Here is a 27623-nt window from a genome sequence, read left to right on the forward strand (position 1 = left end):
TTGGTTAGTACCGTAGGTTAAATGGTCATTGTAAATTGTCCTGTGGTTAAGCTAGTGTTAAGTAGATGGGTTACTGGGTGGTGCAGCTTGTTGGGCCAGAAGGGCCTGTTCTGCACTGTATCTCTAAATAAGTAAACTATGGGACCCTTTACAGTAAAGCATCATAAGCAATGTTTTTGAAAATGAACAGATGGATGAGAATAAAAATGGAAGGTTGAGAAAGTACTTGTCTGGATCCTTGCATACAAAATGCCAGTATTACATTGGGGGAGGGTGAAGACTACACAGGATTTGTAATTTTTGTGGAAGAACAAATATTGCAAACTCTAGAATTATGAATTTAAGAATGAGTCTGTTAATGAATTTAAGTCAGGGTTACAATGGAAGGAAGGGCTAAAGCATGCATTAGATTTCATCAAATTGGATAGCGAATAGCATAATGCTCTTGCTGCACCAATGGCCGGGATTCAATTCCCATCACTGCCTGTAGAGAATTTGTATGTTCTTCGAATGAATGTGTAGGTTTCCTCTAGGTGTTCCAGTTTCCTGCAAAGATAAGTAGATTAGCAGAGTAATTGGTCACATTGGTGCAATTGGGTGGATTGGGCTTGTTGGACCGGAAGGACTGTGTTCTAAGTTTTAAAAAAAATGTCTGATTGAATTTTGGGCCAAGCATTTGTTATCTTGAAATGAAAGAAGTTTTGGAAATATTCATGAGGTAAAATAAGTCATTGCAGCAGATGTCCAATCAACACTTGCATACACAACATTTGTGTGGCTGGTTCAATAGGTTTCTGGTCAATGGTGACCCCATGATTATTAATGGCAATTGATAATGGAAGTGTCAGGAGTAGATTATTTAGTTTTCATCTAAAAAATTATATTTCTATAGCATTATCAGCTACGTCTGCAGGTATGCTGGCTGTATCAATTTGAGTTGTGTATGGAATTGAAGACCACATAAGTACCAAACATTTCACTTCTGAACTTGTGCAGTAGTAAAGATGGTTTCGGATTAGGGTATTGCTCTGAGGAGCACCAGTAATGATATCCTTCTACTGAAATGATTGACTTCTGATCACAACTCTCTTCCTAGACCACAAGACACACAGAAGGAGCATAATTAGGCTTTCCAGCCCATTGAATCTGCTCCATGAGAAATAACTCAACTATTGCAATGGTTGCTCTTTTGATGCCCAGTGAGCTCTATTTTTACCAGAGTGCCTTGCATCTGCAATTAATAATTTAGTTAATGATCTTTTGTCTGAACTGTTCTGATAAAAGGCCATGACTTGAAACGTCAACTGCAGATGACGAGACAGTTACTTTCTGACTTAATGTTTTCTCCAAGCATTTTTTTAACTTTCAGTATCATCAATCACTTGCTTTTAAAGTTTTCCGGGGTGCTTCATAAGATCCTTATCAGGAAAAAATCCATCACTAATTCACAAAAGAGACTTTGATCACAATTGATCCAAGTACCAGTAAACGGTGAAAAGATGGTAAATGTAACTTGAGAGAATAGTTTTGCATATCCAGAGCTGAACACCCTGTAAGGCATAATGGAATGTGCCGTATCCCCTTACAATGTGGGTTTAGTGTTATAAAAACATTACATCAGAACTGCTGTGCTATTGATAAGACCATTAAACATAGGGGCAGAATTAGTCCACTCAGTCCATTGAGACTGCTCCACCATTCAATCATGGCTGATATATTTTTTTTCCTCTGAATCACATTCTCCTACTTGTAATCTCTGATACACTTACTATCCTTTGCTTTAAATATACCCAGTGATTTGGCTCCACAGCCATCCATGGCAATGAATTCCACAGATTCATCACCCTCTGGCTAAAGAAATTTCTCCTCATCTCTGTTCTAAAGAATTGTCCTTTTAATCTGAGGCAGCAACCTCCTAGACTCTCCCACGATTGGAAATATCCTCTCCATATCCACTCTATCTAGGCCTTTCAATATTCGGTACATTTCAGTAAGATTTCCCCTCATTCTAAACTCGAGTGAGTACAGGCCCAGAGCCATCAAACGCTCCTCAAACATTAACCATTTCATTCCCAGCATAATTTTCATAAATCTCCTTTAGACCCATTCTAAGGTCTGTACATTCTTAGATATGGAGTCCAAAACTGTTCACAATACTTCAAATGTGGTCTGACTAATGCATTATAAAGTCTGTTATGTAAATGCAACCCTGTAAAAATATCAGCAACAATAGAACACATCTGGAGTCTGGTTTTGCTGTTAACAAAACACTATTTCATTAGTAACTATGTCATATAGTAACTTAAACCAGGTAAATCAAGAGTTAATGGTGTTATGCATATATAAGTGTAAAAATAAAGTTCACAAACTTCTTCAAGCTTAAATAGTAAGTGATACAGTCTTACGATGGTATGTAAGAAAAAAAGTTCAGTTCAATCCTCAGAATTATTATTGTTGGTATGAGAGAGATATTTGTAATCCAAAGGTGAATGTTGTGAGAAGGCAATTACGTTGATATTCCACAGATTCCACAACAGCAATACAAAATAACAATAGCAGTAGGTTTTATCTCCGAAGTTGTTCCACTTCACACATGAAGTATCACCGACAGTGATCTTCAACGAATATCCTTTCAACACAAGTGGTACCACACCCGAATTCAGCTATGGGACATCTCAAAGTGGTGGCCATAGGATACTCAAACAGAATCCACGTATGGATTATTACCAACAGTAGATTATCACAAAAAGGGGACCATCTTCAAGGGAACCACCACCCAGTCAAGGGTCGACACACCAGCAGATTCCACAAGGTTACCCCAATCACACAATGTGATAGCCACTTATCCAGTTCCACAACATACAAAATAACTCCAGCAGTGATTTGCCACAGGGGTGCCTTTCTTCAGTGAACTACCACACCCAGACAAAAGGGTAAACACACAAGTGGCATTCACAAAGCTTTTCCCCTCATGAGAACTCACTCCTGTGGATTAACTAAGTGAAAATCACACTTTCGTATTCGAATGGAAACAAACTCACCCTCACGGGCTACTTGGAGAGAGAGTCCAAAAAGTGATCTCCATGTCACTAGGTTTCTTCTGTTTCAAACCTTCCTCTCCTTCTCCTCTCTCTTCTCTGCAAAACTTCTTCTAGTTGCAGAACTTGTGAGAGTCATTTATCAATACTCTGGATTGAACGACTCACTGGTGTCTTTCATTGACCGAATCCATCTTGACTTTAATTGTGTCTTTCTGTGTGTCCTTGTATATTCAAAACAAGCTGCAGAGAAACCATAACACTCTATTCTCCATCAAATAACTCCACCTCTCTCACTCTAGAGCAGTTCAAACAGTGTCCAAAATTCAGTCATTCTCCTGGCATTTTAAAGTGACAGTCCACAGAAAAAATGAATCCTAGGAGTATATAACAAGTCTCAACAATATCTTCTGAATTAGGCCCAGAAACTCCAGCTATTACTGCTCATCCATCATCCCTGTTAGTGTTTCCTTTCAATTAACTTTGGTCAACTCCTCTTTCATGCACCGGCAGTTTCCTTTATTCAGAGGTAATATGTTTACATCAGATTTAGTTAAAAGTTCAAGTGTATTGTCATTTCAATTGTACACATGTATACTGCCAAATGGAATGACGTTCCTCTAGACCAGGGGTGGGCAAACTTTTTGACTTGTGGGCCACAAAGGGTTCTAAAATTTGACAGGGGGGCCGGACCAGGAGCAGATGGATGGAGTGTTTTGGTAATACACCTCATAAGAGAAAATAAAATATCATGGGATATGTAGAAAACATGTGCTTTAATTTCAATTGAAAATGAACAAATGCATTACAACAAAATATCTGTCTTTGAAGTCCCATGGTATTTAGCTATTTATTGAAATGACTTTTAAAACACTGAAAATTAAATGAATAAAATACAGCTTTTTTTAATAGTAACAGTTATTATTTTAAAGCACTGAAAATTCTGTTATCCTTCAAGATATTATCATCATCACTCTCCTCCTGACTGTCTTTATTTCAAAAACGGTAGGAGATGCAGGTCTACTTGTCCTGCTCCTTCTTATTCAATTGTCCCCTGTGCCAAAACTCAACAACGACCAGTGTCACTGACAGAACAGTGACAGCGCGCCAGTATGCGGAGCGCGTTATTTGATCTGGAGCGCATTTTTTATTTTGAGAACGTACGTGCACCTGCGCACTACTCATGTCCATCACTTAACAGAAATGACATGTAACATGTAAGGCTTATTGAAAAAAATATTTTCAAATGCATTTTTTACATAACACAACGAAGAAACTTATTTTTAATTTCAGTGGGAACAGTGTTGTTGATCTCCCTTTTTAGCCAGCACATCAAAGTCTGGATTTAGTTTTGTTGTGGCGATTCTCAAGATGGATCTGAGGTGTTAACAAGGTTTATTAATATAATTTCATCAAGTTCTGCGGGCCGGATTAAAAAGCTTAACGGGCCGCATATGGCCCGCGGGCCGTAGTTTGCCCATGCCTGCTCTAGACCAAGGTGCATAACACAGTATGTATGACTCACACACAACACATAATATTACCACAATTAAATTAACAAATAATAGGCGTTCATTTACATCACAAGTTAAACAGTATAATGTTACTGATACTTCATATACGGTGTAACCTGGGTGGTGGCATTCACTCCTAGCTTCTCCTTCTCGAACTGCAGAACAAATTCTATCATATTATGATCACTGCGTCCTGAGGGTTCTTTTGCCTTAAGCTCTCTAATCAAATTTGGCTCATTACACAACATCTAATCTAGAATTGCCTTTTTCCTAGTGGGCTTGGCAACAATGCTCTAAAAATCCTTGTCGTAGGCATTCTGCAAATTCCTTTTCTTGGGATCTAACATCAGCCTGGTTTTCTCAATTTGCCTTAATACTGAAATTCCCCATGGCCATTGTAACATTATCCCTTTCAATCTCCCATTGTAATTCCTACCATACATCCTGGCTACCAGTTGAAGGTCTGGATATAACTCCTGTCAGGGTCTTTTTACCTTCACAGTTTCTCAGCTCCATCAATAAGGACTCTACATTTCTGATTCTATGTCACTTCTTTCTAAGGATTTGATTTGATTTTTCATCAGAGCTACCCCACTCCCCTGCCCAACTAACTGCCTGTCTTTTCAATATAATATGTTATCATTCGATGTTTAACTATTAGCTATGATCTTCTCTCAACTACAACTCAGTGATACCCAGATCCTATCTGTAAATTTCTATTTGTACTACAAGATTATTTATTTTATTTTGTATAATGCATGTATTCAGATATCACACTGCCAGTCCTGTATTCACCGTCCTTCTTTTTGATTTTGCCTCCATGTTCCCTGAAGTTAAATTCTTAGCCTTTTTATTTTTTTTGTATTATTCTTTATTATGGAGACTTCAATAACCTTCCCTGACTTTCTTTTCAATTTTTTCATACTTTTCCAAGCAGTTGTATCAACTGGTCTACTGTTAAGTTTAAAGGCTCTATCCACAGGCCTAGTTATGTGATTTGCCAGGACCCTAGTCCCAGCATAATTCAAGTGGAGCTCATTCCATCAGAACAGTTCGCTCCTTCTCCAATACTGGTGCCAATATCAAACCCAGTTCTCCCACACCAATCTTTCATCACAGTCATGGTTGATCTATCCCATTTTCCTGCATTACCATAGTGTAATAAAGCAGAGATATGGATTCTCTGGGTCAACTCATCCATGCTGAATGAGCTTCATTTGCCTGTGTTTGGCCATACTCCTCTAAACCGTTCCAATTCATCTACTTGTCCAAATGTTATTGCACCTGCCTAAACCAACTTCTCTGATGGCACATTCCAAATACACCCCATCCTCTGTGTGAAGAAGTTGCTGCTCAGATTCCTTTTAAATTGTTTCCTTCTCATCATAAACCTCCAGCCTCTACTTTTTGCTTCCACTTTCCTGGGAAAAAAAGACTATATACATTCACCCTTTCTATGGCCCTCATTATTTCAATACACCGCTATAAGTTCACATTTCGGTCTTGCTGCTCAAAGTAGTACAGTCCTAGCTTGCCTAGCCTCTCCCTATGACCCAAGCCTTTCAGTCCCAGCAATATTTTTTGAGATAGATGGCACCCGCATACAATGCTCCCTCGGTTGTCATCTGCTGGATAGACCACGAAACTGTTTATTTCACTTCTTTTACATCTTTTTTTTTTCATCTTAAATGTGTTTCCGGAACTGTTAGAGCCCGTGATTTACAGTTTGGAGATCGATTGTGTGGTTAATCGAGAAAATTCCAGGAAGCGGGCACAGGTCTCAAAGCGAAGAAACTACGAGACTGGCTGTGCTCGGAGGGTAGGTTTCTGTGATCGAGCGGTGTCTCTCTCTTTCAATGATGTCTGAGGATGTTACCAAGGTTCTGCATTAATGGATTTGGACTATTATGGTTTTTATATTGTGTTGTCACCCTTTCTTTCTCTTTTATTTGTTTGGGGGGAGTCGGGTTTGGGGTTTGATGTTCTTGTTGCAATTTTGTTAGTTTTTTGTGTGGGGTGGGGGGATTTGAGGGTCTATATAGTTGTTGCACTTTGTGTGGGGATGAAGGATTTGGGGGCCAATGTTCTTGCTGAGTTTCGTGCAGGGCAGGGGAAGGGGGTTGAGGGGTGTGTTGATTGTGTTGCCTTTTTTTGTGTGGTGGCTGGGCTTCTCTTTGTACTGATTGATTCCATGGTTTCCTGTTTCGTGGCTATCTGGAGAAGAATCTCAAAGTTGTATACTGCATACACTGATAATAAATTAAGCTTTGAGTCTTTTTAAAAAAAATGTAAGTTTTTGCACTCTCATTCTGAGACTGTAATACTTGTTTCTAGACAGTAAAGGGAAACGTCCTCTTTTCATTCAGCCTATCTGGCCCTATAAAAGTTTGCAAATTTCAATCAGATCTCTTAAAGTTATACACTCCAGAGAATGACAGATCCTCGTCCAGCAGTATCACGCCAAGAAAACCCTAGAACCAGTTTAGTTACTATCCACTGCACTCCCTCTGCCATGCAAATCCGTTTTCAGCTAAGACCACAAGTATACCGTACACAATACCCCAAGTGCACTCTCGCGAACGCAAAACGACTGGGGTGAAAACTAGATGCTCTCATAACCCCAAGTCCCTAAATAAAATTTTACCGCGGCATTTGCCTGCGGTAGGTAGCTTCCCGTATCATTAGTGACCTCAAGAGGGCAGAAACGTTGAATACTGTAAATGTAAACAATTCGATTTTTTTTTAAAAAAGCAGAGGATGAAGAAACAAAGGAGGCGGTGCGGAGGGTTAAAATGCGACCAGAAAAAAGCAGCATTCATCCATAACTATGATAAAAGAGTAAACCCCAGACTCAGGGTTGCATTCAGGCCACAGGAGGTTTCACTTCTCAGCCCGCAGATGACGGCTTTATTACTCACAAACGCCGGTTGAGGGTGAGGAAGTGAGGGTGAGGCGAGGGCGCGGCGACTACCACACTGAGAGGTGCGGCCTGCATTTGCTCCAAATAGTTTCGTCCATTGGCCCGGAAAGGTTCTGGATTTTTCGGGCCGCGTTCCAGCGACTGCCAGGAGCCGCCAGCGCCCTGCTGCTAATTTACTTCAGCCCGGTCACATAACGAAACGGCGCCTCAGCCCGCCGCAAGCAGCCCAATAAGTTAATAATGTATCTCCATCGCCTCTACCTTGCGGCTGCAGGAAATATTTTCAAAGGCTGAATTCGTGCGTTGAGTGTGGGCCACGTAATTAGCGTCGAAAAATTGCGGGTTGTGAGGACTTTAAAGGGTTAAATACCGAGCAATTCACAGGCGCTTAAGAAATAAGTGTTTCCAAGGTTGGTGTGTGTGTGTACGAGTCCTGGCATAAGCATTATACAGTGACTGAAGTTTATTTTGATAGATAAAATACAAAAGCATTCTACAGTATCTGCTGGCATCTGTGTTTTGGCTGGGAGACAAGAGCCCATGTTGTCACAGGCAGGATGTGCAAACTGCACACAGGCATACCAGCGGTCACACTGTACCTGGACCTAGGCCTTTCCTCTAACGGATTTGTTAATGTGAATAAGGAGGATTGTAGAGGATGTTAAAATACTCAATATGTGATTAAGAAACCTAATAACATCAGCTGAAAAAGGAAGGGAAGGTGCACTCTGAACAGGGCACTCATGCTACAATAGACACTTGAAGCTCCCTGATAGTATTTGGCTCCCATTAAACAGCATTGAAGCCTCAAACCTTAAGGTCCAGTTCAGGGCAGCTGAATTCCCAGGGTTCAAGTGAGCAAATGAGTTTTGCACAACTGATACTGTCACTGCACAGTAGCATTGTGGTTAGCACAATATTTACAATACTGACGGCCCAGGTTCAATTCCTGCTGCTGTCCTGTAAGGAATTTGTACGTTATCCCTGTGACCATGTGGGTTTCCTCTGCGTGCTTCAGTCCTTCTAGTCAAAAGATCTATCAGTAAATTAATTGGTCATTGCAAATTATCCTTTGATTAGGCTAGGGTTAAATCACTGGGTCATGTGGTTCAAAGGGACTGGCCTGTTCCATGCTGTATCTCAAATAAATAAATATGCTCAGTAGCCTCTACACATATGCTACAGTGAGCACATTTTTTGTTTGGGGGGGGGGGGGTCATGACTGGTGCACATATCCAATTTTTAGCTTAAACCAGCTCACATAATATTCAAAACATCATATGCAATCACAATCCCCCCCCCCCCCCATACACTATTTTCTTTATATTGCAGGAGCCATTCAGCCCAACAGATCTATGCAGGCTTTTACAGCCAATTCAGTACCATTACCCCACTTATATTCGTATAACATTCTCTCAGTCATGCTTATTAATCACACAGTCTTCTACCACTCGGGTAAATTATATTGTTGATTAACCTATCGACATTTTGTTAAGATGACAAAAGAAGGAAAGAGCTATAGGGGTAACCAATGTGTTCACAAGAAGAATATTATAACACAGGTCAACACGGAACCTGTGTTGTTGGATCTGTAAGACTGAGGCTTACTTAGCTGCTGCATCACTGTGCCTCTCTCTTTGCAGATGACCTTAGCTTTTGCACAACTGTATTACTCTTTCTTCTGTTCCTGCCCATAAGCACATTAAAGGCCCTGCCCTAATCTTCCAACCTATCCCTGTGTCACCCTCCTACTTTAACCATTGTTGGAGGAATTTTTCTGGTCTATGATAATTGACACTAAATAATAAACTTTTAAAAATATTTCTCATTGAATAAAACAAATATTGGTTATTAGTCTGTTTAGTTGTCTGTGCAAATGGAAGTTATTTTTCAGTAAGTCCGTGTGGGAGGAAAGGCAGGAAAAAAGTTCAGTTTGTAGGTGTTAAACACAAAAAGATTCTGCTGATGCAGAAAAAGCAACACACACAAAATGCTTGAGGAACTCAGCAGGTCAGGCAGCATCTTTTGGTGGGGGGGAATAGACGGAGATCATTTTGGGCCTAGACCCTTCATCAAGACTGGAAACGAAGGGGGCAGAAACAAGAAGAAGAATGTGAGGGGGGAGGAAGCTGGCAGGTGATAGGTTGGACTGGTGAGGGGAACGTAAGTAGACAGAGGGTGGGTGTGTGGGGGAGAAGGGGATGAAGAGAAAGCCGTGAGGCATTAGGTGGAAGAGGTAAATGGCGAAAGGATAGGACAGGACAGTGGACCATAGAAGAGAGGAAAGGAGAGGAATCAAAGGGCAGGTGAGAAAAGAAGGGGCGACAGGGGAATAGAAAAATAGAGAAGGGGGGAGGTGGAGGGGAGTTTACTTTATAGAATTATTTAGCATGCCGTATCTCTCTGATTTCCAAATTTAACCTGTTTTAATACATTTCAAAATTTAAAATAAATGAATTAGAGTTTGTATACTTTAAATATTTAAATTAATTTCGTGTTTTTTCTGAAGTAGCAACCTTAGTTGACAGCTTCCTCAAATACAAAGAATAGCTTTGTATTTGATGATTTTATGCTATTTCTGTTCAATTTTTTTTGGAAAGAATGAAATAGTGAGCGTTCAGTAACTTAGTGATGTTCATTTCAAAGTGCTTTACAGCCAAATGATAACGTTGTCAGTAACAGCTGAGTAAGCCTCTATAATTCCACAAACAAATTGAAATAAATGGCAAGTTCAGCTAGTTTGCGGTAGCTAACTTAGATTGCAATGTAAACTTTTGGATTAGAATATTTTTTGCAAAGGTAAAAATGTAATTGATATGAACAGTGACATTGCTAGGAGATGTTATGCAGTTAACTCTTACCATTACCATTCTAGGTTTGAGCTAGTTCATCTTTTTGTGTTGATTAGGATTTTTATCAGCTCACATATGGCAGCTCTGCTTCAGTATCCTCAGTAATCTAATTATAATACTCTTTAACATTTTATTCTTAATAACCCCAGACTACCAAAATTAATTTGAAATCATTTTGTCTATAAAGGTAGTGATGTTGTAGAGTTTAATATAAAAATATTACTGCAGTTTTTAAAGAAGCATTTTTTTGTTGCAGATCTTGAGTTTACCCGAGGTTTACAAGGAACCGGATGCTTTTACTGTGGATGACATCCATTTGAAATGGCACCCTTTAAACTGAAATTATTTAGCTTACTGTACTTTGTACAGGGAATGCCCTATGGATTACAGTCCAGCTTACTTCCAATCTACCTGCGAACATCTGGACTCACATTCACAAAAATTAGCTTGACCAAGTTGTTGTATTTTCCATGGTTGCTGAAGATACTATGGGCTCCATTTGTGGATCAATATGGAACGAAACGGAAATGGCTGTTGTGCAGCATGTTTGGACTATTTTTATGCTGCTTAGTAATGTCTAGACTGACTCCAGCTATGGACTTCGCAGAAATGGCTTTCATCTTGCTCGTGATGAATTTCTTTGCTTCAGTTCAAGATATTGCTGTAGATGGCATTGCAGTTCATTTGCTTAGCAGTGAGGACATTGGCTATGGCAATACCATCCAAGTTGTGGCTTATAAAATGGGCTCTCTTCTTGCAGGAGCAGGGCTTTTGACGGTGATGGACTATATTAGCTGGAATATGGTTTTCTTAGTATTCTGTTTTGCCTATGTTATAGCTATGATTATTTCCTATTTCACACCTGAACTAGAAGATACTTCTGAAGCAAAAAACGGATTACTTGTGCTGAAACCCTGCAAACTATTGGGAGAGATCCTTAAAGTGCCTGGAACAGTTTGGAGTCTAATTTATGTCATCATCTACAAATTAGGTGAGTGCATCATGCACAATTATACGTAAGTACCGGTAATGATTTTCGAATTCTACTGAAAGTCTTTGTCTGGAAGTGATTCCTTTGTCTTTGCTTTAGAGTCAAGTGAGCACATTTCCCTTGTTTTCAAAAACTATTCCATTAATTTAAAAGATCTTTGAGCTGAAATGTTTGCTTGATGCTATCTGATCTGCTGAGTATTGAGTGTTTTTTCATAGTTTTTCATGGAAGGAGGTTGTTTAACTGATGGCCTTATTAAACTGGAAAGTGTACGGAGGAGATTTACAAGAATGTTGACTGGACTCAGGACACTGAGTTATGGAGAGAGGTTGAGGAGGTTGGGACTTCTTTCATGAAATGGCAGGAGAATGGGTTGGAGCAATTTGGAAGGAAATAGTCAGGGTGAATCTACGGAGACGTTTTCCAAGGGTTGGGAATCAAAACCTTAAGGGCATAGGTTTAAAGTGAGGGACGACTTTTTCCACACAGAGTGGATGGTATGTGGAATAAGCTGCCTGAGGAAATGATTAAATCAGGTACGTTGATAACACTTAAAAGATACTTGGACAGGTATGCGTTTTTTTTAAAAAGTGGTATAACACGGTTAGGAAAAGTTTAGTGGGATTTGGGGAGCTAGGACTAACAGATGAGAATCTTGGTTGGCATGGATCAGTTAGGCCAAATGGCCTGTTTCAGTGTTGTGTGACTCTATGTTGGGTGTCATCAGTCCCAATATTTCCTGGAAGATATTCCCTTTCATATCCCTGGTTCTCCTATCCCCCATTTTCTGATCTCCCTCCCTGCTCCAGCTCCCTTCCTGCTTCTCTCTCTCTCTCTCTCACACACACACACACACACACACACACACACACACACACACACACACACACACACACACACACACACACACACACACACACACACACACACACACACACACACACACACACACACACACACACACACACACACACACACACCTACCTGACTGATCTTACAGATTTTGCATTTTGGGTTGCTGAAACAATATTCCTTTTGACCATTGCTCTGTTTTCATCCATTAATAACAATGCCACCTTCCTTCCTTCCCTTTTTTATCTGTCCATCTAAATATTGAATATCCTCAAGACATTCAGCTTCTAGGCTGTGTCACTACTATCTTCTCTCCAAAATACCAATTTTATTTTATTTGTTTATATCTCTTTATGCTGTTACTTATCAACTATATTATGAATTTTTTGTGCCATCAGATCAAGAATCTGTATATTTGTCTTTATAACTTTTTTTACTGTGGCAATACTTGTCTTAAAAAACCGTCTTTCTTAGCCAAGTTTCATGTATTTGAATGATCTGTCCCTTCCTGACTCAATTTGGCTATCTCTATGCCAGGCATTTACCTGCACAGCTTCCTCATTATGCCCTGATCCATGCATCAATAAAGTTACAGATTTGGAGTACCCCAAAGACTACTCATTCACCCAGTAATTCGACATACCATAGGCACTCTCTCTCTCCCTAATAAGGGAAAAAGGAGGGTCTCTGTTTCACAGCGAGAGGGGAGACATAACAAAACACTTGCTGATTTATGGAGTTAAGAGTCTGTTGTGTCACTTTTTCAGAGCTCTGTGCCCAAAGATCTTGGGTCTCTGGGTACACAGCCAGCAGCCAGCTCGTTGCTTATGATCTAACGTCTCTCATGACACACCAATTTTCTGTAGGCACTGGCCTCAAATCCGCCCACCTCCAGAGCCATGAAAATCCGGCACCCTGTATGCGCACTAGTCTTCTAGGCCGCGTCCTTGGCATATCAACAAGTGGACAGTAGTGAGACCCCCAAGAGCGGGTCCCATTTCCACAAAGAACCTAAGTTCGCATGTAACTCCAGGTCAGGGCCTTCAAAAGAACCCTGAAAAAGAAAAAAAGAGATATTGAAGATAAAAATAGAGCTGTTTCCAAAGATGCAAGCAAAAGAGTCGCCATTAGGTGCCATGCCCTAAGCTCTGCCCTCAATATCTTTTATACTTACATTTAATCTAATTTATAGCTAGATTAAAGATTAGCTTTATTTGTTACTTGTACATTGAAACATGTAGTGAAGTATATTGTTTGCATCGATGACCAACGCAATCTGTGATGTGCTTTGGGCAGCCCACAAGTATCGCCATGCTTCGAGTGCTAATATAGCGTGCCCGCAACTTTCTAACACTTAACCCATAAGTCTTTGAATGTGTGAAGAAACGGAGCACCCAGAAGAAATTCTCTCATGGGGAGAACATACAAGCTCCTTACAAACAGCGGCGGGAATTGAACCCAACCTTATAGCTGGCACTGTAAAGCATTTTGCTAACCACAACACCACTGTGCCTTATTGCTCTACTGACAGATCCTCAGGAAATCAGAACAGCTGAGGGAAACCTCACAGCCACAGGAAAACATAATGCAAATTCTATACTGACAGCAACAGAAGTTAGGATTGAGCTTTGGTTCTGCCAAAGAAAGCTAATGGCATGCTGGCCTTTATAACAAGAGGAATTGAGTATAGGAGTAAAGAGGTCCTTCTGCAGCTGTACAGGGCCCTGGTGAGACCCCACCTGGAGTATTGTGTGCAGTTTTGGTCTCCAAATTTGAGGAAGGACATTCTTGCTATTGAGGGAGTGCAGCATAGGTTCACAAGGTTAATTCCCGGAATGGCGGGACTGTCATATGTTGAAAGATTGGAGCGACTGGGCTTGTATACACTGGAATTTAGAAGGATGAGAGGGGATCTGATTGAGACATATAAGATTATTAAGGGATTGGACACGCTGGAGGCAGGAAGCATGTTCCCGCTGATGGGTGGGTCCAGAACTAGAGGCCACAGTTTAAGAATAAGGGGTAGGCCATTAGAACAGAGATACGGAAAAGCTTTTTCACCCGGAGAGTGGTGGATATGTGGAATGCTCTGCCCCAGAAGGCAGTGGAGCCAAGTCTCTGGATGCATTCAAGAGAGAGTTTGATAGAGCTCTTATAGATAGCGGGGTCAAGGGATATGGGGAGAGGCAGGAACAGGGTACTGATTGTGTATGATCAGCCATGATCACAGTGAATTGTAGTGCTGGCTAGAAGGGCCGAATGGCCTACTTCTGCACCTACTGTCTATTGTCTATTGCCATCCTCTCCTCTTTTTCTCTTAAACTGAAGAGATTATAAACCCACTCTATGATTATTGTTCATGTAATCTTTATCTGTTTACTTTTCCTCTTAGAACAATGATTCCATGTCTGGAATTAATCTGGTGAACCTCTAGGGTACTTCCTATGTTACTGTGTCTTCCCTCAGGTCAAGGGCCTTGACCAGAGCCGTGCACAGTGTTTCTGATGTTATCTTTACAGGTGTTACAAGGCTTATTTGCTCTTGCACTCAGATTCTCTTGCAATAATTGCAAACTGCTTGGGGAATAGGCCTGTATACAATTTGCCTTCCTCGATGCTTGTCGTATGTGTATATTTTAGTATCTTCTGCACAAAGACAGGGTCCCTCTGAACAGCAAACGATTTCAGAATTACACCATTTTTTTATCGAGTACTTTCATAACCTTCCTCTTGACTAGGGTTTTTTTTTCTTTTTTTTTCTTCTTTTCGGTCCCTTGCTTTCAGCTCCCTTTTTTTCTGGTAGTAGGCATTATTATCCTCTGTTACTAAGTGTATTCACAGTCTGGGAGTTTGACTGTCCGGACTTATACTCTTTATACTGTGTGGTGGTTGGTCTGGAGTTGTTGTTTTTTTCTTGTGTTGTGGGGCTTGGGGAGGACACTAAGCTCACTTGTCTTTAATTTAGGTGCTTTTTTGTTAAATTCTCTTCCTTTGTAGCATATTGTTATTGTATGCTTAATCTTGCACTGTATTAATGCTCCCCATTGGGATTTGGGGTTTTTAATTTTGTAAAATGTTTTGAAAAACTAATTTAAAAAATTTAAAAAAAAAGAATTACACCATTTAAATATAAATAAAATATAATTTTCTACCAAAGTAAAGCATATTACTTCCCATTTCTCCACTCTATTTTCTATCTGCCATTCTCCTAACCTTTCCCATTGTTTGTGTATCTATTTACTTCATTAAAACAATCCAAACATTGCCTTCAACTAACTGTCTTTCCTTTATTAATCTAAGCTTCTATTACTGTTTTGTTTCTTTAAAACTCCCTGCCTAACAACTAACTTAGTAGTAGTAGTAGTTGGGTATGTCCCTGAATTTTGTTTTCAAGAGAGTGTTACAATTACCATTCTCCAGTCCTATACCATTTTCACTCTACCTTGAGATTGGAAGATTCAGGCTAGGACTACTGCAGCCTTGCTACCAGCTCTCTTAGTATTCAGGGCTCCGAACAGTCCTTCCCAGTGAGGCAACACTTCACTTGTGAGTCTGTTGGGGTCATCTATTGCATCCGGTGCTCCCGGTGCAGCCTCCTCTACATCGGCGAGACCTGACGCAGATTGGGGAACCGCTTCGTCAAGCACCTCCGCTCCGTCCGCCACTACAGACGGGATCTCCCGGTTGCCACCCACTTCAACTCTGCTTCACATTTCCATTCGGATATGTCCATACATGGCCTCCTCTACTGCCATGATGAGGCCAAACTCAGGTTGGAGGAGCAACACCTTATATACTGTCTGGGCAGTCTCCAGCCCCTTGGCATGAACATCAAATTCTCCAACTTCCAGTAATTCCCTCCCTCTCCCTTCCCCCATCCCACTTTCACTCTGCCTCCTCCTCCAGCTGCCTATCACCTCTCTCATGATTCTGCCTTCTTCTACTACCCATAATGCTTTCTCCTTACATTCCTTCTTCACCTTTCCTGCCTATCCCCTCCCTGCTTCCCCTCCCCCACCTTGATCTTTCCTCTGATTGGTTTTTCACCTGGCACCTACCAGCCTTCTCCTTCCCACCCTCCCCCCACCTTCTTTATAGGGCCGCTGCCCCCTCCCTCTTTAGTCCTGACGAAGGGTCTCAGCCTGAAACGCTGACTGTTCGTTTCCACGGAGGCTGCCCCACCTGCTGAGTTCCTCCAGCTTGTTGTACATGTCGATTTGACCACAGCATCTGCAGTGTACTTTGTGTGAGCTCTCTTAGTAATGTTGGATCCATCCCATATCGACTTTTTATTTTAAACGTAATGTATCTTTCTAGTTTCATTTCAATCAATTTTTAATGTGGATGTATTTGAAATTAAAAATTAGGATAGATATTGTAGTTTTAAAATGGTAATTAGTATGGACATGGTGATTTTATTATTTCTATCTTCAATCACAGCTCTCTCTCTTATGCGGCCTTGAGTCCCTGTGTGCACCCAGTAAATTAAAAAAATTCAAACTGTGCACACATCATGTTTAGCTCAACACATTCTTGTGGATGAGCTGCAAGGGGATTAATTACTCAATATGTCTGCTTTCTTAAAGTAAATGTTGATCTGATTAAGGTCTATCAAATTTCTACTCTGCCATTTAGGTATACGCTGCCCGTAAGTTTTCTCACTGTTTGCTGAGTAATCTCTGTGATTCACCATGTGATATTTAAAAAATCTGTTCCAGATATTCTCTCCTTGCATGCTGCAAAAAAACTCCTTCCAAGTTTGGTGATGATGGAGCGACTGCAGCAATTTCTGATCCACCTCATTCCATTAACCCAAACGTAACACTGATCAGAAAGTACATATAAATAATTCAGCAATTATGAATTAGTCACACTGGTTCTCAATGAGTATAGAGTGGCTTTTATCTTGCACATTCTGACACACCTGTCAAAGCTCATGTATTTCCCAACTTTTGGGAACACCTCTGTCACAGTTCATTGCTCATGTGTTCATGAACTGAGCAATACACAACAGAATGTGCACAGAAACCTCACTCTGCCCTACACTGTTTTGCTGCCTTTGGTAGTATGGAGTATTTTTTCTGCTAAGTTATTAAGGGATGGGATGTAAAATGTGACTATCATTTTTAAAAAAAAGTGGATTCAAATAGAAATGCATGTGGAGAGAGTATTAGCTTATTTAATAGTAGCCCACATAAAATTGTGTATCTCATTTCAAAACTAATTTGAAACTAGGTGTGAAAGTAAATCTGATCGTCTCTTGAAAGTGGATATGTGGTGAACTACTGTAGATATTAAATATATCCATTGACTCAATCTTGTTGATTTTAGAAATGTTATTTTTGAATATAATTATGATTAATAGCAGTGTTAATTCATTCACCAACCTTATATAAAAGAGACAAGATGCTGGAATCTAGAGCAAAAAACAAAATGCTGGAAGAACTCAGCAAATCAGGCAACATCTGTGGTCATGTCAAGATCTAGACTTGGACCGCAGCAGATGAAGAATCTTGATCCAAGGACTGACTGTCCCTTTCCCGCATACTGCTTCACCAGCTGAGTTCCTCCTGCAATTTGTTATTTGCAACCTTACAAAAAGAAAATTGCAACCATAATAATGATGAAGAATAAACAGGCTGTGGTTGGAGAACAGATTCATGGCTTTGTTTCCCCAAGAGGTGTGTCTTCTCCAATCAAAAGGTTTTAAGTGTGGGGGCTCTTAAGTGCAACTGTTCTCTTCTTGGACAGTAACTGGTCAGGATGCACCCTCTAGAGGAACACATGAGAAGTACACATAGAAAGATGTAATTTGTTAGCAATAAAAATAATCACAAATCCTAATTCAGTACAAAGTCAAGAGTCCACTTCCCGTTCCAATAATTTAGGGTGGATACAAATAAAAACAAGTTATGCTTGCTGGAACTTAACGTTATCAACAGATGCATGAGTCCTTGCCTTGTAAACGGATAATAAAATCGTACGCTATCCTGAATTTATTCACAAATTATGTTGCAATCTATAGAGGTGAGCAGCTTTCATGGAGCCCAGAGAACTAGCTATTGATCCAATAAAAGCATGCATTTTCATTCATTACCCCTTTGAAAATTTGCAAATGGAAATGGTTTTCCCTGCAGAAAAGTGTTTGTAATAGGCAATGTGCAGAAAGCTTAGAAGTTGTGGATTTGCTTAAAGTTTCGGGCCGAAACGTCATCACTACCTCCTCCCATAGATGCTGTCTGGCCTGCTGAGTTTTGCCAGCATTTCGTGTTTTTATTTATTTCCAGCATCTGCAGATTCCCTCGTATGCAAGTTTAGATACTTTATTTGAGTTCAGCAGTCTATCAGTATTGCACTTTGTATCTTTCTAACACTTGTATTTAATTTTTGGTTCATTATTACAGTTTCTGCAGCATGATGAATTTGATTTTGTTTGAAAACAGACCATGGTTCTGAAGTTGGTTATCTTCTATTAGGTTGTTCATTGCTTAATTCTAAATTAGATTATACATTTATAATTTCTAAGTGTGTTGTTGTAGTGATTAACACTACATTTACATGTCTTATTTACCTATGGGATAGGTGCTAATCTAAAACCTTGCAGACCCGGGTCTCTATCTGAAACACAACAAATTCTTTGAAGATATGATCAATTACCGTCTACCAACTAACATTCTTCAACAATATTTTAACTGGTTCTTTATTCCAATATTTCTTGCGAGATATTGCTGAAAATTGGTAATTGTTTATTTTTGTTACATATACTGAGATGCAGAGAACTCAGACCTAGAAGAGTACAGTGAAGCACAGGTCCTTTGGCACATAATATTGTGCCATTCTTTTCACCAACTACTTGAATCATCTAGCCCTTCCCCCCACCCAGTAGCCCTTAATTTTTATTTCATCTATGTGTCTTCGGAAGTGTCTTTAAATGTCTCTAATGTATCAGCCTCTATCATCACCCCGACAATATATTCCAGGTATTTACCATCCTGAATTTTAAAAAAATCTGACATCTGTCCTATACTTTCCTCCACTAATCTTAAAAGGATGTCCTCTTATATTAGCCATTGCTGCCTTGGGAGAAAGATGCTGGCCACCCACTCTGTCTATTACTCTTGCAATCTTATACACTTCCATCAAGTTGTGTCTCATGTTCCAAGGAGAAAAGCCCCAGCTTGCTCAACCTTTCCTCATCAAATGTGTTCTCTAATTCAGGCAGCTTTCTGGTCAACTAGATAACGAGAACCTCTGGCCCTACATCGGAAACCAGTGGAAGCTCGTCAAAGGTTTTGGCTTTGCATGCTAGCCAGACAAATCAATCCACAAATAAGCACATCAAGCTGGTACAAAAGCAAAAAATAATATAGCACACTGATACAGTTACAGGCTAAATACAGAGTAGGTAGATTAATACAATGCAAAGACCATGATGAGATAGAATGAAAGATCAAGAGTTCAACTTTATCGTGTAACAGATCAGTTTGAGTATTTTTAACAGGAGGATAGAAGCTGTCCTGAGCCTGGCCGTAAATGGTCTCTTGTATCTTTTGTATCTTCTTCCTGATGGAAGAGGGTAGAACAGAGAACAACTGATTTGGGAGGCATACTTGATTATGTTGGCTGCTTTTCCAAGGAGATGAAAGGTGTAGACAGTCAATGGATTGAAGGCTGATTTTTGTGATAAACTGGGCTAAGTAAACAAATCTCTGCAAGTTCTTGTGGACTGGGACAGGACAGTTGCCAATCACCAAACTATGATGCAGGTTGGTGCATTCTGTGGTGCATTTGTAAACATTGGTGAGGATTCCCAGGGAAATGCTGAATTTCCATCGCCTTCTGAGAAATCGAGGTGCTGGTGTGCTTTCTTGGCCATACCATCTAAGTACATGGCTAGATCAGGATAAATTTTTGGTGATATTTGCACCCAGAAACTTAAAGCATTCAACAATTTCCACCTTTGTAAGATGGTAATTGATGGGGATGTGAACAGACTGGTTAGCAGCTTACCTCCTTAATTACAGTGATTTTACATGAAAATAATTACAATGGACATTTACAAAATGGAGAAGATAACAGCATCTGTTAATCATAAGCTGGAACAATTTGATTCATACTGGGAAAAATGGTTTAACTACATAATGCCTCATAGGCCTGATTTTATCTCACAAATCAATGAATCTGTTGTAAAAAAAAGATCACTCCCTACTTGTACATAGTTCTTATTTTGCTTGTTTTTTCTTTCCACTCTTTTTCTCTAAGTATATACCTCGGATAAATACTTTGTGGAGATTTGTGACATATATGATTATATGATATATATGTACAATGTCTGAAATACATCTTATGGAAATGTTTGTTTGATGATGAACTTCAATAAAAAAAATACAAAAAAAAGAAAAATAATCTAATAATTGTGAATCATTTTGTGTGTGAAGGTTAACACACACTTACATCTGATTGGTATTTCTATTCTAATATTAGGATATAGGGTTGTATTGTTTTTATTAACCTGCTCCAGCATCTTTTTAAGAACTCAACGTACAGTGCATAGAAAAAAATTGTTTTGAAACTGTGTAACAGAGAGCGAGCAGATGGTCTACTCTTTATTGAAGAGCTACTGATTACTATCCTTGCTTTTTGCTGCAAGTGATTTAAAATCTAATGACAGATTTAGGTTTCATGTAATTGGAAGGGGTTGGTTTCTATTATTAAATTTTTTGTCACTGTGAAAATGCTTTTGCCATGTTTAAAAGAAATGATGATTTAAGATGATGCTTTATTGTCATATAGTTCAATGGCGAGTCATACGTCAAATGAAAATCTTTCCTGCATACTCTGAGATAACTATATTGTAATGCTTTCTGCTGTTCTGTTGCTGGTATTTATTTTCTCCTAGAAACTTGCATGAACAGAGACAACTTTTATACTGTAGTACCTCAAAACGTGATAGTTTTGAATAGTAACATAATTTTCAGTATTTGCAGAATTTCTCGGGTTTAACATTATTTATTGCTTATTTTTTACTGATTAATAGCATAGTAGCTTCATTGTGGCTTTAATTCAGTGCAAAGCTCTATGTTTGTTACAGTTAGATACTTGGGATGCCGTTTTGTGTCTTTGAAGATTGTTCAGGCTGCAATAGGTTTACTGCAGTGAATACTGTCTCTCACTATTATAATAGCAAGGAATATAAAAGAAAAATGGGAATATGCTTACAATTTTTAAAAACTCAACATCGTAAATTACACCAGTAGAAATATTCAGTTGGATGTTGGAATCTGGACCAAAATATAAACTTCGGGAAGAACTCTCTATTTTCAAATGGCAAGTGGTAAAAAGTCAGATATTTTCAGAGCTATTTGCTGATATATTATTAGCATGCACAATGGAGAAGAAATATGCATAACAATATACATTTACTGTGTATTGAATTAATAATTTTATTACTTTTACACAATTAATTAAGTTGTTATAAGGCAAAACTACCGACACTTGGTGCACAGGAAATCTACAGATATATGATCCACACAAACATCTTGGTGGTTTAATTTTGATGTTGGGTTGTGGGATGATTGCAGGTCAAGATACTGGAAGGATAATATGCCTACCATGTAGTGTAATAGTATCTTTAATACTCATTTGAGCTATTATCCTCACTGTAGTAAAGGACCAGACACGGGAGAACCAGTGTTGCTCCTTTACTGCGTTAGGTTGTCAACAAAGTTTATGTGTTAAAAATCCAGTGATAGATCTGAACTACAACCTTCTACCTGCAATTGAGGATGCTTTTGGTAGAACCAAGATGACAAGTTAATGAACAAAATGTAGAAAGCAAATGCAAAATGAGGTATCTTTATCTAAATCTGATAAAAACTGAATAAATGTGGAGAGGAGGAATGTTTTTGCCTTGATTTTCATGTATCAAAGAGCCAATGATATATTGCCATTGATATTCCAGGTGCTACTTAAACAAGTTGTAAGGAAGCCAGCTTCAGGAAATGCTGCTGGGTATTTTAAAAAAAGCATTAATCATTCTCTCAGTACAAGTGACCCCTTGCATTATAGGTTATTGTGCTCCTCAGTAACGGGGAGTATTGCAATTTTCTGTAATGTGAGGCTATGTCATTTGCAAATGCGTCAAGAAACACAAGTTGGGGAAAAAGTGTTTATTTATTTTCACCTAAACTTGCATGAAAGTCTATTTTATCCTGTACCTCTAATTTTTGGGTAGTGACTTTTGGTAGTTATTTGGGTAGGCGTATTTCCATTAACTGAATGGTTGTGATGGATGGCTCACCTGTATGTGAGTGATAGTTGTTAGATTTTGTAACTCTAAAACATAAAAAACTAATAGCAAGAAAAACAAGGGGGCCAGAAAAGAACTCGTAAATGTTCTTAGTTTTTACTTTTAGCAAGACGTACACGTATCACGTGGTGGCTGATGACGAATGCCATTCACACACTTGTACATGTAACTCATAACGGATTATTTAAACAAACAATAATGCTTAGTTAAATAATATATTTACAATATTACTCAAAATCCACTGAAATATTAAATATACAACACTCCTCTCTGCTTAGCTATAAAGTCCAACTAAATACAGCATGCATCTCAACTATATACACAGTACACTATATAATACAACTATTATACAGATATCAATAGCATAGTAAATTGTTAAATTGTCCCTTTCAGGCCCAAAGATTTAATCACTGTGGAGGCTTTCTTACTCTTGTGGGATAACATCTATCCTGACAAGGGGGTCAACTGTGCTTAGCAGGTGAGATGGGATGTGAAACAATCTCAGGTTCTGGGGCCTCCTCCATGGTGGTTGAAGGCGTTGACTCTGAGTCTGCAGGAAGTGGTTCTGATAGCACTAAGCAAGTTTATTGCCTGCTCTGGATCTTTTTTTGCTAATTGCCGACAGGACATTAACTGTCTCGACTTCACCATACCCTGTTCCAATTCCAACCTCACTCCTTCCGAACACTTTGCTCTCTGCTCCCTCCACACCAATCCCAAACTCACTATAAAACCTGCTGATAAGGGGAGAGCTGTTGTTGTCTGGCGTACTGACCTCTACCTGGCAGAGGCACAGCGACAACTCTCTGATACCTCCTCTTATTTACCCCTTGATCATGACCCCACTAAGGAGCACCAGGCCATTGTCTCCTATACCATCACCAACCTTATCAGCTCTGGGGATCTCCCATCCACTGCCACCAACCTCATAGTTCCCACACCCCGTACTTCCCATTTCTACCTCCTACCCAAGAACCACAAACCTGCCTGTCCAGGTAGACCTATTGTCTCAGCTTGCTCCTGCCCCACTGAACTCATTTCTGCATACCTTGACACTGTCTCATACCCCCTTGTTCAATCTCTTCCCACTTATGTTCGTGACACTTCTCATGCTTTGAATTTTTTCAATGATTTTAAATTCCCTGGCCCCCACTGCCTTATTTTCACCATGGACGTCCAGTCCCTATATACCTCCATCCCCCACCGAGATGGTCTTGAAGCTCTTCGCTTCTTTTTGGATTTCAGACCTAACCAATTCCCCTCTACCACCACTCTCTTCCATCTAGCAGAATTAGTTCTTACTCTCAATAATTTCTCCTTTGGCGCCTCCCACTTCCTCCAAACCAAGGGTGTAGCCATGGGTACCCGTATGGGACCAGTTATGCCTGGCTTTTTGTTGGCTTTGTGGAACAGTCCATGTTCCAAGTCTATACAGGTATCAATCCCCCTCTTTTCCTTCACTACATCGACGACTGCATTGGCGCTGCCTCCTGCATGCATGCTGAGCTCGTTGACTTCATTAACTTTGCCTCTAACTTTCACCCTGCCCTCAAATTTACCTGGTCCATTTCTGACACCTCCCTCCCCTTTCTTGATCTTTCTGTCTCCATCTCTGGAGATGACCTATCTACTGATATCTACTATAAGCCTAAAGACTCTCACAGCTACCTGGACTATTCCTCTTCCCACCCTGTCTCTTGCAAAAATGCTATCCCCTTCTCACAATTCCTCTGTCTCTGCCGCATCTGCTCTCAGGATGAGGCTTTTCATTCCAGGATGAAGGACATGTCTTCCTTTTTTAAACAAAGGGGCTTCCCTTCGTCCATCATCAACTCTGCTCTCAAACGCATCTCTCCCATTTCCCGCACATCTGCCCTCACCCCATCCACCCGCCACCCCACTCGGGATAGGGTTCCCCTTGACCTTACCTACCACCCCACCGGCCTCCCGGTCCAACGTATAATTCTTTGTAACTTCCGCCACCTCCAACGGGATCCCACTACCAAGCACATCTTTCCCTCCCCCCCTTTCTGCTTTTCGCAGAGATCGCTCCCTACGCGACTCCCTTGTCCACTCGTCCCCCCCATCCCTTCCCACCGATCTCCCTCCTGGCACTTACCTTTGTAAACGGAACAAGTGCTACACATGCCCTTACACTTCCTCCCTCACCACCATTCAGGGCCCCAGACAGTCTTTCCAGGTGAGGCGACACTTCACCTGTGAGTCGGCTGGTGTGGTGTACTGCGTCCAGTGCTCCCGGTGTGGCCTTTTATATATTGGTGAGACCTGACGCAGACTGGGAGACTGTTTCGCTGAACACCTACGCTCAGTCCACCAGAAAAAGCAGGATCTCCCAGTGGCCACACATTTTAATTCCACGTCCCATTCCCATTCTGATATGTCTATCCATGGCCTCCTCTACTGTCAAAATGAATCCAAACTCAGGTTGGAAGAACAACACCGGCTGGGTAGCCTCCAACCTGATGGCATGAACATTGACTTCTCTAACTTCCGTTAATGCCCTTCCTCCCCTTCTTACCATATCCCTGACATATTTAGTTGTTTGCCTGTTCTCCATCTCCCTCTGGTGCTTCCCCCCCCCCCTCCCCCACCTTTCTTTCTCCCGAGGCCTCCCACCCCATGATCCTTTCCCTTCTCCAGCTCTGTATAACTTTTGCCTATCACCTTTCCAGCTCTTAGCTTCATCCCACCCCCTCCGGTCTTCTCCTATCATTTCATATTTCCCCCTCCCCCCACTACTTTTAAATCTCTTACTATTTTTTCCTTTTGGTTAGTCCTGACGAAGGGTCTCGGCCCAAAACGTCGATCGTGCTTCTCCTTATAGATGCTGCCTGGCCTGCTGTGTTCCACCAGCATTTTGTGTGTGTTGTTATTCTCTTTCTCTCAGCTTTTCTGTCTGGATCTACTTGGACCCTTACTTCTCTCCTGGTCCCAGCTTCTTTCTCTCTGTTTATCCTGCTCTTTTTCTTTCTCACATTCCTTCTCTCTTTAGTGCCTTTCTTTTTCTTGCTCACATTCTTTCTCCCTACCTCTTCTCTCCTTTCAACTTATTGTCTTTCTTTTTCTTGACTTCCTTCTTCTTCAGGTCCTTGTCTCTGAGTTTGGTAATGTCTTGAGAAATTAGGTCTCATTTAACCTCTTCCATTTCCATAGTCCTTATGTCATCCTTTTTCTTCTTTCTGGGATGTGCATTTTGATCTTGGGAAGGTGCATTTAGTTCACTCTTATTAATCCTTCCCTTGCTGCCTTTACAATCTAATTTCTCCTTTTGGTTTCCTCATCCACAGCATTGTCTGATGATTCCTCTGTTCCTGTATCTTCATTGATTTTGTTCTTTCTGGCCTTCCATTCATCCAGCTGGGCTTTGGTCTTTGCATCTACTTTTACAAGCAGCTTTTTGTCTCCCACATGAAGATCACGTAATAACTTAATGCATGCAGACTAGATTCTGGTTCTTTATAGTCACAAAAGCCGAAAGCTTGCAACTTTCCGAAAGTTCCTTGACTCTCTTCCTGCTGAAAACCAAGCCACATCTCTCAAGTAACTGTCATTAACATATCAGAAGCTTTTTTACAAAAACTGTTGTAGTCAGTCCACTGTTTTCAACAGTTTCATATCATCTGAGCAGCAAGGTCCTTCCTTGGTCCAATATGATTTCCAACCAGAGACACAGAGTTTGGCACCAATGCCTGTTTGCCTTCTGTTGGGCAACAGTTCATAGTGTACAGCATGGAGACAGCTGTGGCATAATCCAGTATTTTGCTTAATTTGCTTTCAGTTGACTCTCTTTCAGGGGATGTGGCATGCAAATAGTGGGTGGATCTCCAATCAGGTTGTAGTTATCTCAGACAGTCAGGTCCCCACAATGCTGGCCATCCTGTTTTTTTACTGCATATAAACCCAATATGACTTGCTGGCTGTTGTATTTCACTGAATTACGAATGTCATTCCCACAGGGGTTGTATTTTCTCCAGTATAAGTTCTTAGTTGGATATCTGCAAATCATTTTGTGGAATGGCTGAAACAGCTGAGCCAGTGTCCAAGTCCGTTTTAATGAGTTTGCTGTTCACTTGGCTACCCAGTCCTGTGCCACTTCAATCATTATCAAATTTTTTCATCAACAGCATGCAGAACAGTTCTCTTTTAGAAACTGCAACTTAATTTTTTAGCTTTTTCTCTTCTCTGTGCAGTCCATTTATTTTATGTCTGCCCAACATGCTCTTTATAAGTGTCCTATTTTGGTGCAATTTCTGCAAGTTTTACTTTTAAACCTGCGTTGGTCTGGTGTATGTCTGGGGTATGTGTATCTGAGCCCCTGCCACAATGGTAACTGAGTTTGTTTGGTCAGGCCGGTTTCTGCTTAGGCACTTCAAATTTGTTCATGCTCACTTTAATTTCTTATTGTAACTCAATTGCATCTCTATCTACTGTTTCCATTGATATAGCTATTCCAACTGCTCTTTTAAATGTAAGTTATGCTTCAGCTAGGAGCCATTTTCGAATGTGGATCATAATGTGTGAGTACAGTGTCTGATATCACCATTTCCTTTGTCTTTTAGAAAGCCATCTCATGCTGCTTTGTCCTTTGCCATTCCTCCTCAATCTGTAATAATGAGTTCAAGGTGTAGAACATGGTGACCAGGTTTGGCAGGAACCAGTTACTATAATCAACAAATCCTAAAATATTTCAGCACTGTAACATGTCCTTTGGCCTCAGGGCATCTGCCACTGCTTGAATTTTCACAGCACACTTGTGCAATACTTGTGTATCAATGGAGTGACCACAGTAAGTGGTGCTTGGTTTAAAGAATTCATGCTTGTTGCATCTTGCATTCTCATAATCTTCTAATCTTTTAAACACTGCCTTGAGATTTTGGAGGTGTTCCTCGTCATTTCCATAAAAATGGTGTCATCCAAGTGCCTGGGCAGCCTTACAGCACCTTGTCCATAGCTTTCTGCTAGAGTGCAGGTGCAGATGCTACTCCAAAAACAAGCTTATCATAGTGATTAAAGCCTTATGTGAGTATTTATAGTGAAGAACACTTAGGACTCTTCTTCCATCTTCATCTGTAGTTAAGTCCACCTTGCTGAAGTGTTTCCCTTCAGAAAGCTCTGCTCAGATGTCCT

The 27623-nt window shown here is 40.3% G+C and overlaps 1 protein-coding gene across 2 annotated transcripts in view; it reads left to right on the plus strand.

Annotated features, from left to right (window-relative positions):
* The first annotated feature begins 7344 nt into the window (after nt 1-7344).
* mfsd3 (major facilitator superfamily domain containing 3) overlaps nt 7345-27623 on the plus strand; it is a 61751-nt gene continuing 41472 nt past the window's right edge. The window contains exons 1-2 of one of the 2 annotated variants that reach the window (XM_073069885.1): nt 7345-7485; nt 10581-11315. In XM_073069885.1, the coding sequence (XP_072925986.1) occupies nt 10646-11315 (670 nt within the window). In that variant the 5' untranslated portion in view covers nt 7345-7485; nt 10581-10645. Of the gene's footprint in view, nt 7486-7770; nt 7883-10580; nt 11316-27623 lie in introns of those variants that run through there. The other variant, XM_073069883.1, reaches the window with a different exon arrangement.

The sequence above is a fragment of the Hemitrygon akajei genome, chromosome 2 (assembly GCF_048418815.1).
Source record: "Hemitrygon akajei chromosome 2, sHemAka1.3, whole genome shotgun sequence".
Taxonomy (NCBI): domain Eukaryota; kingdom Metazoa; phylum Chordata; class Chondrichthyes; order Myliobatiformes; family Dasyatidae; genus Hemitrygon; species Hemitrygon akajei.